Source organism: Rhinatrema bivittatum, chromosome 3 (genome assembly GCF_901001135.1).
Source record: "Rhinatrema bivittatum chromosome 3, aRhiBiv1.1, whole genome shotgun sequence".
NCBI classification, from domain to species: domain Eukaryota; kingdom Metazoa; phylum Chordata; class Amphibia; order Gymnophiona; family Rhinatrematidae; genus Rhinatrema; species Rhinatrema bivittatum.
This window is the reverse complement of record NC_042617.1, coordinates 363,568,806-363,581,593: the sequence shown is the minus strand read 5'-3', so window position 1 is coordinate 363,581,593 and position 12,788 is coordinate 363,568,806. Positions and strand designations below refer to the sequence as shown.

General features: G+C 43.5%; 1 protein-coding gene across 1 annotated transcript in view; it reads left to right on the top strand.

Annotated features, from left to right (window-relative positions):
* ZNF292 (zinc finger protein 292) overlaps positions 1-12,788 on the top strand; it is a 520,431-nt gene that overhangs the window by 454,642 nt on the left and 53,001 nt on the right. Inside the window, exon 7 of the mRNA XM_029595467.1 lies at positions 7,991-8,132. Coding sequence (XP_029451327.1) covers positions 7,991-8,132 — 142 coding nt within the window. The remainder of the gene's footprint in view (positions 1-7,990; positions 8,133-12,788) is intronic.

Here is a 12,788-nt window from a genome sequence, read left to right as displayed (position 1 = left end):
CCTCTTATTGTTATTGGAATACCTTTAATTTTAAGGTTAATTTTATGTACCCCATTTGTCTTTTAACTATGTAATCTGCTTGTATATCGTTTTTCCACTTTTTACTTAATTGTTTTACTTTGAATTTTATGTATGTCTTTGATTTGTAAACCGCATAGATCAGGGGTGGGCACTTCCGATCCTCCAGGGCCACAAACCAGTCTGGTTTTCAGGATATCCCTAATGAATATGCATGAGAGAGATTTGCATGCACTCTGCCTCAGTTGTATGCAAATCTGTCATGTATATTCATTAGGATATCCTAAAACGTCGACAGGCCTTTGAGGACTGGAATTGCCCACCCCTGGCATAGATCGATTAACCAATTGTATAAGCGGTATATAAGAATTTTTAAATAAAGGATCTGGAGCATTATTGGAGGGAAATAAAATCCCTTGAGGTTGCCAATATAGGGAAGGCTCTCAGATATACCAAGCTTACTTTTTATGAGCATGGAGATGAGCCTTCTTCCTTTCTGGCCCAGGCTATCAGGAAAATAGCTGGAAGGACTGTTCTGGGTACTGGGGTTCTTCGGGCAAGGTAACCTCTGATTTAAAGAGTATTGAAGTGTTTATGGAATATTATGAGAAATTGTATGCAGAAACTTTCCCAGTTGACTTGTCTGATATTAAGGGCGTTCTGACATCTGTACTGCTACCTAAGATTTTAGAGGCCTAGGCCGTTAAGTTAGATGCCATCACCACTAGCCTGGAGATTCAGACAACTGTCAAGGCTCTAGCTGGAGGTAAAAGTCATGGGACAGCTATCCTTTAGATATTTACAAGGTTTCCATCTGATCTTGTTCCCTCTTTAGTTCATGTATTCAATTATGTGGGGGAACCAGAAAGTTCCTTGGGTGACATGAAGGATGCAACTATTACCTTGCTTCATAAGAAGGGGAAGGTCCTGCTTGACTGTGGCTCCTATAGGTCCATCTTGCTGCTAAACTCAGATATAAAAATTTTGGCAAAAGTTCTGCAGCTTTGGATGGAGTCTGTTATGCCCCAACTCATAAATCCTGATCAGACTGGCTTTACCAAAGGGAGAGTTTCTTAATTCCAGGAGGGTGTTTGATATTACAAATATGGCTAAGCGACCGGGGGGGGGGGTGTAAAGGCCTTTTGGTTTCTTTAGATGCCGTAAAGGCTTTTGACAGTCTCATGGCCTTTTATGCCCGCAACATTGTGGGAGATCTGTTTTTGTCCTGGATTCATTCAATGTGTAAGATACTTTGGGTTCGCTTAGCTCTTAATGGTTGTTTATCACCATACATAACTATTCAGTGGGGTACCAGACAGGGCTGCCCAGTTTCTCCTTTTTGATATTGTGATGGAGCCCTTGGTGAAGCTATAAAAATTCATTCTGCCATCAAAGGTTTTAAGGTGGGAGGTAGGAATCACAAGTTGGCTTTATACGTGGATGATTTACTTTTGTTTATGACTGAGCCGACAACTTCAGGTCTGGTCTTCCTAGAATTGGTGGCTCGCTTTCATGAGTTGTCCGGTTACAAACTCAATTATGACAAGACTGAGATCTTTCCACTTGGTTGTGAGACTAGATTGCCTGCATGTAATGTGAGAATGTGTGTGGTCCGGGAGGGGTTCACTTATCTGGGATTTTTATACCTAGACACCTCAGGGTCTATTTCAGAAATATTTTAGCCCCATTATTTGTGGTTATGAAACAATGTCTGAGGGACTGGGAGGAAATACCAGTCTTCTGAGTGGGTAGTACTAATTTAATTAAGATGGTAAATTCTTATATGCCTTTCAACATGTCCCATGTACTATTTGCACTGCAAAAAAGACCCAATATTATATAACATGTAACCAAATCCAAATAATATAAGACCTGTTATATGAAGAATGTCAATTGAAGTCCAAGTGTACCTTCATACGATGCTAATAGACAATTCAGCTATCGTGTCTGTGAGCCAAAAATTAGGCTTCAAAATCATTAGGTACCTCAGTAATGTAGCTCTTTGTAACAGAATGTCCACTTCCAAATTATTTCATTGAAGACTGCCAAAATAAAGCCTTAACATCACTTATCTTGTGTTGTTCTGTAGTCTATCTTGCACAGCCTTGTTGGGGAGCTCTACTGCACAAAAAGGGTTCATGTACCCTAAGTAATTTCATAGGTAAATGGAATGAAGAATTGGGAAGAGGTGGAGGCATCAGGAGGAGAAGCATCTGCTCCTTCAGTGTTGGTGGCTGGTAGAGAACCCAAAGACAATCTTTCCCTAAGTCAAAGAAGGCATCTGGTTCGAAGGCATCTGCATTGAAATAGACACATGCCGAGCATCGAAGGGAGCCAAAGAAGCATCTGTCCCAATCAATGCATGATGCTAAGCACAGGAACTCCAAAGTGGCCCTGTGATGAAGGGAGCTTATCCTCCAAGAATCTTGGGGGGGGGGGGGCTCTCCACGAGCTCCATAGTTCTGGTGTCCAACAAATTAAACCTTCTCTCGATTCTGAAGAGGATTTGATAACTCCTCCTGCTGCCTTCCATTCGGTATTGGCATCAGTGATCTTCGAAGAGGAATTGGAGAGGTGTATTCAGTAGGCTGTGGAAAAGATGCTGCAGGACCTCTGTGCTTGGAGCATCAGTGCCATCAGTGGCACAAAGAGTGGAACTATTGTTTCTTGAGCCACTGCTAGACTTCTTGCAGGTGTTCTGTGCCCTATCCATCACTGACACCCAGCCACTGGTAATCCCCGACTCCTTAAGAGAGGAAGCCCCCCGCCCCCCCCCCCCCCCCGAAGAAACCGGGATCCTTGGGGTTCCAGGCCCTCCAGCTAGCTATACTGGTTACCAACCCTCTGGCCTGGGACAAAGCACCCAGATATCCCTCCTCTGCAAGCTACAGTGGGTCTGATCCTCTTCCTCCTGGGGGTGTGGTGGCTAAGATGATGGCTCATCGGCAGGTCTCTCCTCAGACCCCTCGTCTCCATCAGACAGAAAGAAATACCCTGCCTGAAAACCTCTCCTTCACAGGTTTTGTGCAGTTGTTTGTTTAAAATATTAATATTTCACCTAGATTAGCATTGCCATGCTAAGCAGATTACAGCAGGACATGTCATGATTTAATATTAAAACAATCACAGACTGAATTAGTGCCAACAAATTAAACCTTCATAAAAAAAGCTCCATTGAATAATGCTGTTTTTAATGTTGTATGGAAAAGTTTGTAATTGCTCAGGGCCAGAATATCCTCTGGACAGACTCTTCCAGAGCAAGACCCCTCCAATAGATAATGCATCTAGTTTCCTAGGCAGTTGATGGCAGACACCATCCCATTTACATTGCAGACAGAGCACAAATCCAATCATAAACTGCTGGATATCTTCCAGTATGTTGAGACTCCTTAGGGGATCATGGCAGTTTCAGTGCACAATATCCTCCAGGAAGTGCTGTTGGGGATGTGGGAGAACCCCTTCTCAGTGGTCAAGGCAGACACAATTTATCTTGTCCAGAAGGCTCCTGAATTTGACAAGCACAAGCTATCACACCAGTCTGAAGTGGTAGAATCTGTTCTCAAGAAAGCAAAACGCTCTAGGACCCCCACTCCTTGGTGCCCACAGGGGAGGGATCCTCAAGAAGTTGGATACTCTTGGAAAGAAGGTGTTTCATGACACCATGCTCATTGATGCATAGTGGCTTACCATCTCTTGATGGGCCAATAAATGCAGGACATTCTAAAGCAGGTGCAGGAGGTGGTCCAGCAGTTTCCTCAGAAGCAGCACAACACCCTCTAGTCACTGGTGATCAAAGGTTTGGAGTGCAGAAAACACAGGATCCATTCAACCTACAAAGTGGGATCAAGGGTCTCTGCCATTGGGATAGGGGTGTGTAGACTCACCTAGCTATGCACCTCTGATATTCGTTCAGAGGTGCAGGAAAGGTTCAGTGATGTGCCATGTACTGGAGAGAATATCTTTGGAGATCGTGTTAAGGGTACTGTGGCACAAATCTGTGATCATTGGCAATGCTCCAGCAGCTTTCCACACCTGCTCCAGACCTGTTGTCATCCTCCAGGAGTTTAGGACAAAAGAGGCACTATCCTCTGTCCCCATGTTCCTGTGCTCAGCAGACCCTTCACAACTATTCCAGGCTGTAGAGGGTGCCTAAGCCCCCGAAGGTGTCCCAGCCAACACCTGGGACAGGATTTTGACTGGACTGAGGAGAACATAGCCAAGATCCCTGTACCTGTGCCCAGGACCTACCAGTCGGGCAGGCTCTGGTTCTATGCGAATCAGTGGCCTAGTGTAACCTCGGATCCATGTGTCCTCTGCATTGTCTGGAGAGGATACAAATTAAACCTATTGGATGTCCCACCAAATTGCCTTCCAAATTCATCTTTGGGTCGAACAGTGTATAAGGAAGCTCATGGAGCTCTCCTCCCTCTTAATGGCCAAAGCAGTCAAGCCTGTCCCACCAGGATAGAGAGGGTGAGGATTCTACTCCAAGTACTTCCTGATTCCAAAGAAAACAGGCGGACTCTGTCCCATCCTAGACCTCAGGGCCTTGAATGAATTCATCAAAATATAAGTTCCAGATGGTTTCCTTGGGCACCATGATGCCATTTAATTTTTTATTTTATTTATTTAAAATATGTATATGTTGCATCATCCCATGTTCTGGGTGGTTTACAAAACTCACCCACACAAACATCTCAGACATTAAATGTAATACAAATGCAGTAAGACAGAACAGAATCAAATAAATCATGACCTTGTAGTGTGTAAGGATCTTACAATTGCCAGCTTATAGCTTTTTCTGCAAAAAGAGGATGCCTATACTCATATCGAGATATTCTCCAGTCACAGGAAATATTTCACATTTGTAATAGGAAACCAACACCTCCAGTATCTCATTTTGCTGTTTTGGCTTGTCTGCCCTGGGTGTCTTCACAAAATGTTTGGCCATGGCGACAGAGCATCTGTGCAGGCTGGAGGCGCCTGTGTTTACCTATCTGGATGATTGGCTGATCAAGAGCACATATCCGGCAAGAACCGAGGAGTCTGTGCATTACCATGCGAGTGGTGGAGTTACTAGGATTTGTCATCAACTGCCCTAAATTTCATCTCTGCCTGTCACCTCAATTGTAGTTTATAAGAGCTCTGCTAGACATGACTCAGGCAAGAGCTTTTCTTCCATAACAATGGGCTGCCACCCTGATGGCCATAAGGGAAGAGGTTCAGAAGAGTCAGCAGAATCAGCTTGGCTCATGTTGAGCTTGTTGGGCCACATGGATGCAATGACACATGTTACTCCCATGCATGTACATGAAAAAAGCCCAATGGATCTTGAGGTTGCAGTGGCTACCAGCCATTCAAAACCTCCGATACTGCATCCACGTCACTCTGCCACTTTGGCAGTCCCTGTCCTGTTGACAGGATAATTCCAGTCTGGTTCAGGGAGTTCCTTTCCAAATTCCTTAAATTCAAATTTCATAACCATGGATGCATCCAACCTGGTTTGGAAAATTCATATTAATGGGTTCTGCACCCAGGGCTCTTGGTCCACCAGGGAACACCGTTATCAGATAAACTTCCTAGAGTTCCAGTCGATTTGGTAAACTCTATGGGTTTTCAGAGATCGGCTGTCCAACAGTTGGCCTTGTCTAAACAGACAATCAAGTAGCAATGTATTATACCAACAAGCAGGGAAGTATGGGCTTGTACTTTCTGTGTCATAAGGTTGTCCAGCTCTGGGCCTGGGCCACCTCTTAGGGGATGGTACTCTGTGCCACTTATCTTGCTAGTGTGGAGAATATGTGGCAGACAGACTACTGGCCCTTAACACCCCAGAATGGTCCTTGGACTCAAGGGGTGGTAAATTGGATCTTCCACCTCTGGGGCACCCTGGAGGTGGATCTGTTCGTGGCTCCTTGGAACAGAAAGCCCCCCCTCCCCTTCTGCTTCATTCACCGGGCATGCAGCAAGCTAGCCACTAATGCTTTCGCCTTGCATTGAGGTCAGAGACTTCTGTACATGTATCCTACAGTTCCACTGGTGGTGGTGACTCTTTTGAAGCTCAGGAGAACGGGGGAACCATGACCCTCATAGCCCCCCCCCCCATTGGTCAAGACATCTGATTTCCACTCCTGCGGTAGATGTCCATTTGGGAACCAATCGGACTGGGGGCTTCCCCAGATCTCACCACTCAGGAGCATGACAGGTTGCACCATCCCCACCTCTGATTTGTTCTTGCTCGCTGCTTGGATATTGAGAGGCTGATTTTGTAACCACTTGACTTTTCTGAGAATGTGTGTCATGTTCTCTTGGCTTCCAGAAAGCCGTCCACTAGGAAGTCCTGTGGGTTGAAGTGGAAGAGGTTTTCTGAGTGGTGTGAACACAAGACCCTAGATCCTATCTCCTCCATCTCATTGAAGCTGGTTTTAAGACCAACTCGGTTAGGGTACACCTGAGCACAATTGGTGTATATCATCACTATGTAGAAGGTAAGCCCATCTCTGTACAGCTTCTAGTTGTACATTTCATGAGGGGTCTGCTTCATTTGAAGCCACCCATAAGAACTCCTGCTGTCAGGGGACCTCACCGTGATTTTGTCCCAGCTGATGAGTTTCCTTTGAGCTGCTGCACTCCTGTGACCTGAAATACCTGACCTGGAAGATCATATTTTTGGTGGTGGTTATTTCATCATGCAGGGTCAGTGAGCTTCAGGCCTTAGTGACTTCTCCACAAATGTTTTTCACAATAGAGGGATCTTCAGTATACACCCTGAGTTCCTGCCTAAAATTGTGTCAGAATTCTATCTTAAGCAGTCAATTATCTTTCCAGCATTTTTCCCCAGGCCACATGCTCATTAAGGTGAACAAGCCCTGCATAGTTTGGACTATCTGGCGTGGGCAGAAGCCTATAGAATATTCACTCAGCTTTTTGTTTCCTTTTGATCAGACCAAGCTGGGGATCGCTTTTGCCAAACATACCCTTTCCAATTGGTTAGCACATTGCTTCTGTTATGCCCAGGCAGGCTTGACTGTGGTGGGCCATATCAATCAAGGCTCGCTCTGTCTGGGCCATGGCAGCATCAGTGGCTCACTTACGATTAGTCCCCATGGAGGAAATCTGCAAGGCTGCAATGTGGAGTTCTCTCCACTTATTCACGTTACATTACTATTTGGATATGGATGGCCGATGTAACAGCAGGTTTGGTCAGTCTGTCCTCCTGAACTTGTTTGAGGTGTTGAACCTAATTCCGTTCCTGCCTAGATCCCATTGTTTTTGTTTCAGACTTCCCCCCCACCCCGAGTATATACACACAAAAAAGGCTTGTTGCCAACAAAAATATTGTTTGTGCACTTCAGCACTATTTTTGTTCCTCGTTTTCTGTTGGGAGCTACCTGTAGCTAGGGATCATCCATATGTGAGGACTGCCATCCTGCTTGAACTCTGAGAAAGCAAAGTTGCTTACCTATAACAGGTGTTCACAGAGGACAACAGGATGTCAGTCCTCATGATTCCCTCCTGCCTCCCTAAGGAGTTGGGTCTCCATTATTTTTTAGCTAAATTATTAGACTGAAAGGACACAGTGTGGATTTGTGATTAAAATGCATGCCGTGGTTGTGCATAGTGAGGCTCAAAGATCTAGGAACTTTGACATAAGTTTTCTGTACTGTACATGTGTGAAGACTGACATCCTGCTGTCTCGGAGAACACCTGTTACAGGTAAGCAACTTTACCTTGCCTTGACCTTTTAAGCTTTTACTTAAACACTGTATAACAAAAATTGTTTTGACTAACCAGTCATTAGTTATAGACATTTTCATTAAATTTTCAAGTTAAGTATTAAGTTGTAAGATTTACGAAACCTGCACAATTATAGCATTCTCCCAGTTTCATTGGCAAAAACACTGAATCTATGTAAACCAAATGCTTGAAACACAGGTTGGTTGAAATTCCATTTTTTTGTATCTGTTCGCAGGGAACTAACGTTGTTCTGGAGCAAATTACAACAGAGAGTGGATCCTTCGATACAAGTGTATCTTGAGAGATGTCGTCAATTGTCTCTCTTAACTAAAACAGTCTACCACATTTTCTTCCTAATTAAAGTCATTCAGTCAGAGGTAAGCATAACTTGGATGTACATTATATCCAATTTAACTCTTTTAATGAGATCTATGCTTGTAAATTTAGTAATGTCTTCATGGAAGAACACTGGGGTGTAAATTGACAATTTTTTTGTCAGGGTGTAAAAGATGGAGGAAGCAAAGTATAGGAATAGATGTGAAAAGACAAGAATACACATGTACTTCATTTTCTGTTCTGACATTTTACTTCCTTTTCTCTATCTTCTTTTCCTTTTTCCTTTTCCTAAATTTTCTTATTTTGCATTCTACAAAGAAAACCAGGCTAAAACTTGGACACCTTGCTTCCTTTTTCCTTGTTTATTAAGAGACATGCAGCATATGAAATGAAATTCTTTGATTTCCTTAAATCCTTCTGATTGCGGATACTAGAGTATATTAATAAAATTGTTGGTGCAGCTTGGCCTTTGGATTTGTTATTGATGGGATATGAAGTTAACACCAGAAAAAGCCTAACCCATTATTTTGTTTTGGCCACACAAATTACTGTGGCTGCCAAATGAAAATACATGCTTCCTTCTAGAGTTTTGGACTGGCTTTCAGGGTCTGATTCAGGCAAAAATCAGAAGGATTGCCTCAACAGTTTTTAATGATGAAATAGTTTTAAACATATATCAATTAAACTCAATCGATTAACCGAGTCCACTATAGAATGAATCTAAATATGTTAGGTTATACAGAATTTTTCATTATATATGAGTAGTACCGATTCTGAAATATAATCCTGGGCATGTGACTCTCATACCATCCCACGAGCTCATTGGCATATCTGCTCTTAAGCCGCATCAGGGATCATCTTTAATCACTGGTCACAATTTTGCCCATGTATTTATGTTGCTAATTTTTTACTTTTTGTTCATTTTTTCTTTTTTAGATAAAAATTGTACTTCCCTTGTGAAGCTCACGGAGGGTGATACCCTTCCAAATTGCTTTTAAATGCAGTCCAGAGTTCAGTTCGTGCACGTTTCGCGTCCTGTGCTGCTTCAGGAACCTGTCTGGCTGTATTCGCGTGTGCCAATTTTCCTTCGGTTACACTTTAATATTGTCTCGCGAGCGTAAATTTCGCTTCATCGCGGTCTGGGAGAGAAATCTCTCCCAGACCGCGATGAAGCGAAATTCTGTATAACCTAACGTATATAGTTTTAAACATAACATAGGTACTTGATTTATAGTATGCAGGAAGAGAAAAACAAAACAGCCAAGCAGGCTTCCCGTACTGGGCAGGTGAAGTGTGAGATCCCAGCAGCTTGATAAGTTCTAATCCCGGCTTTGTCAAACCCAGCCCTACAGGTTAGAAAGAACGTTGTGCCAGCAGAGAACCCACCACAGCATACCTAAACAATAACAGTATTACTGTTTTTTCATTGTTCCATCATCAGCATAGCTCACCCAGGAGAGCTCCAGCCTCCTATATCCAGAGTTGGCAGTTCAAGACTCCTAGTGCCTTGCACTGACGCTCAAAAATATAGCCAGTTCTAGAGATGGAATACCTGACATCTCAGATGAAAGACATTGGTCTCTATTCGTAGGGTATACTTATAAGTATGTTACTGATTAGCTTTAAATAAGCTAAGCTTTTTGTACCTCTCTTCTCTATCCAATGAGCTTCTGATATATCCCAAGGGACTTGATTGTTGCATCTCTAGATTGATATTAATTTCTGTTTATGTATATCTATTTTTACTAACTTTGGACCTTATTTACTAAGCATTTTTCCCATAGACGCAGAATGAAAAAAAACCTTAATAAATTAGCTCCTTAGTTACTTGAAAACATGTATATAGTACTTCCCTCAGGAAGACTATTATTCATTATCTGTCTGATTGCTATGTATTTGAACTGTGCATAATAAAGACACAGTTGAAAGCCTTTGATTTCCCTTTACCATTTAGTGAGTCCATATTGATAGCATAAATCTGATTAAAGGTTTGTGGTGCTCAGTTAGTAACCATATTGGTCCTAAAGAAAACTGGATTACTTGCCATTTGTTACCTTATAGTGTGCTCCTGATAGCAGTTGGGAGACTGAGTCAGATTTCAATCTGACGTCAGCCTACATATACCTGTGCAGGAAGCTTAGCTCTTCAGTATTCTCCTCGAAAAGCAATTGTGGATATATGTGTGTTTTAATAACTTGATTAACTCTATTTACTTGATTAACTTGGACTGGCTAAACTGATTTCCAATTGGAGACCGCCAGTGCACTCAACCAAAAAACGCCGACACCCGGCAACTATGGGTGTCTTGAACTAGGGGTAAAACCTGGCTTACCTGTGCTTGTCTTGCTCTCGGGGATTGTCACCTGAGGTTTCCGAATTTTGGAGCAGCCTTGGGCGGGATGCTGAGTCCATCTGTCTACACTAAAGAAAACAAAATTATCAGGTAAGTAATTTCTCCATTTCTTAGTGTGTAGCAGATGGACTCAGGACCAATGGGATATACAAAAGCTACTCCCGAACCGGGTGGAAGGCTGCCCGTGGCCTACTTAGTACTGCCCTTGCAAATGATGTGTCCTCCCGGGCCTGGGGATCCGGGCGGTAGAACCTTGAGAAAGTGTGAATAGAGGACCACGTCACCGCCCGACAGATCTTGGCGGGTGACAGCATCTTGGTTTCTGCCCTGGACTCTACCTGGGCCCTTGTGGAATGGGCCTTGACTTGTAGAGGTGGAGGCTTCCCTGCCTCTACATAGGTTGCCTTGATTACTTCTTTGATCCATTGGTCCTGAGTCCATCTGTCAACACTAAGGAAAACGAAATTATCAGGTAAGTAATTTCTCCATTACTTGCCATTTGTTACCTTTTTACTGGACCAACATAATTATCCAAAACTAAATAATACACCTGAGCTTTCAGAACTATTTAGGACCCTTATTTGAATGTTAACCAGTTCAGGGGTTAAGTTGCTGGATTATGCAGTTTAAGGAAGAAAAGTATTATGAAGCTGTGGAAGAAATTAGATTCCTGAAAAAGTTAATTCAACCGATCTCCAAATACTTCCAACTAATTGAATGCCAACATGAATGCAAGAAAACCCTTGAATTGGGAGCAGCTCAGTGGCAATTGTGATGCCACGCATTAGATCACATTTAAATTATTGAGCATGGCTTCTGCTGACTTGGTCTGTAAATGCCTGAGAGCAGAAGTGGGGGGAACCTTTGATCCTTGAGGGTCACTAACTGGTCAGGTTTTCAGAATATCCCTAATTAATCTACATGAGGTAGAGTTGCATAAACTTCTAGTGTTTGAAAATATCTTTTCGCATATTTATTACGAACATCCTAAAAACCCAACTGGAGTTTTCCATCCCTGCGGATGAGAGTGGGGAATTCTAGTTCGTCATGAATGATTACTCATAGAATTGTAGCCCCAGTAGAGGCCAGTTCCAGTTGAGGGAGCCAGAGGAATCTGCTAGGCTTTAAAAAAAAAAAAAAGTTAGTGTCCAGTCAGATGAATCCAGAACAAGTGGGTTATGCACCTCTACCAGCAGATGGAAACAGAACAAACTGACATCACAGGTTATACACCTCTGCAGGGACAGCGTGCCAGTATTCTCTGTCTCCAGCAGATGGTGGACATACATCTCTCTACTGGGATTGCTTCATTTTGAAAAGGGAGAAATAAGTAGAATTTGCCCTGCTCTCCTGCAGTGATACAAAATGGTTCCTCCCCCAGTTGAGAATTCCTGAGGTGATTTACATGGTGCCTTGGTCCGGTAGCTGGTTTTCAGCTGGCGTTGTCTTAGCTGATTAAGCAACTGAAAGGCAGCGGGTGCAGAAAGCAGAGCTTGGCGGTGACAGCAAGTGCCTTCTTCCCCTGCAGCCGGAGACCATTTCTGTACTTAGTCAGGTATGGCTGAGCTCAGGTAAGTTTTTAAGTGTGTGTATATATATATATATAGAGAGAGAGTGAGATTGAGAGTGAGAGATTGAGATTGATTTTAGTGAAGAGCCTCCTTCCCCTGGTCTCCGTGCTCGGCGCATCGTTCTGATGTTCGTCCCGCTCTATGGGAGGTCGAGGGATGTGGGCAGCTTTGCGGATTGAGCAGCCCCTGAGGGCTAGGCTTTGCTGTGAAGCTATTTTGCTGTGCACCGCATGGTAGGCCTCAACAGTTTCTTGCATGCTTTCTTTAGACTGCCCTCTACAAATTTGTCGGTTTGGTGTGTGCGTCTAGCTGTACATCCAGGTTGTGCATCCAGTTTTTGGACCCTTAGTCGGGCCTTGTAGTCTGTGCGTCCAAGTTAAGTGCCTCCCTTAGCAGCCACACAGTTACCTGTGCACACAAGTTGTGCTTTGCTGTGCGCTTAAGTTTGCGGCACTTATCCTAGGGATACCTGAGTCTTGGTCGTCTAGGTGTGAGACTGCCTAACTGTTGGACATCTAATTTTTGGATGCCTAGGTTGCACACCTAGAATTTTTGGATGCCTTAAAAAAAAAAAAAAAAGCTAGACGCTTAGCGCACTATCGACCATAATGGCACCTATAACTAAGAAACCTAAGTGCCTTTCTCTATGCACTGTCTCATTTTTTCACCTCAGCCAGGAGTGCCCGCTAACTTGTGCCAGCGCTGTTTAGAGGCTCAGAGAGAATTACCTTCCTCCGATTTCACTACGCCTCGCTTTTCCCAGCCAGATGTGG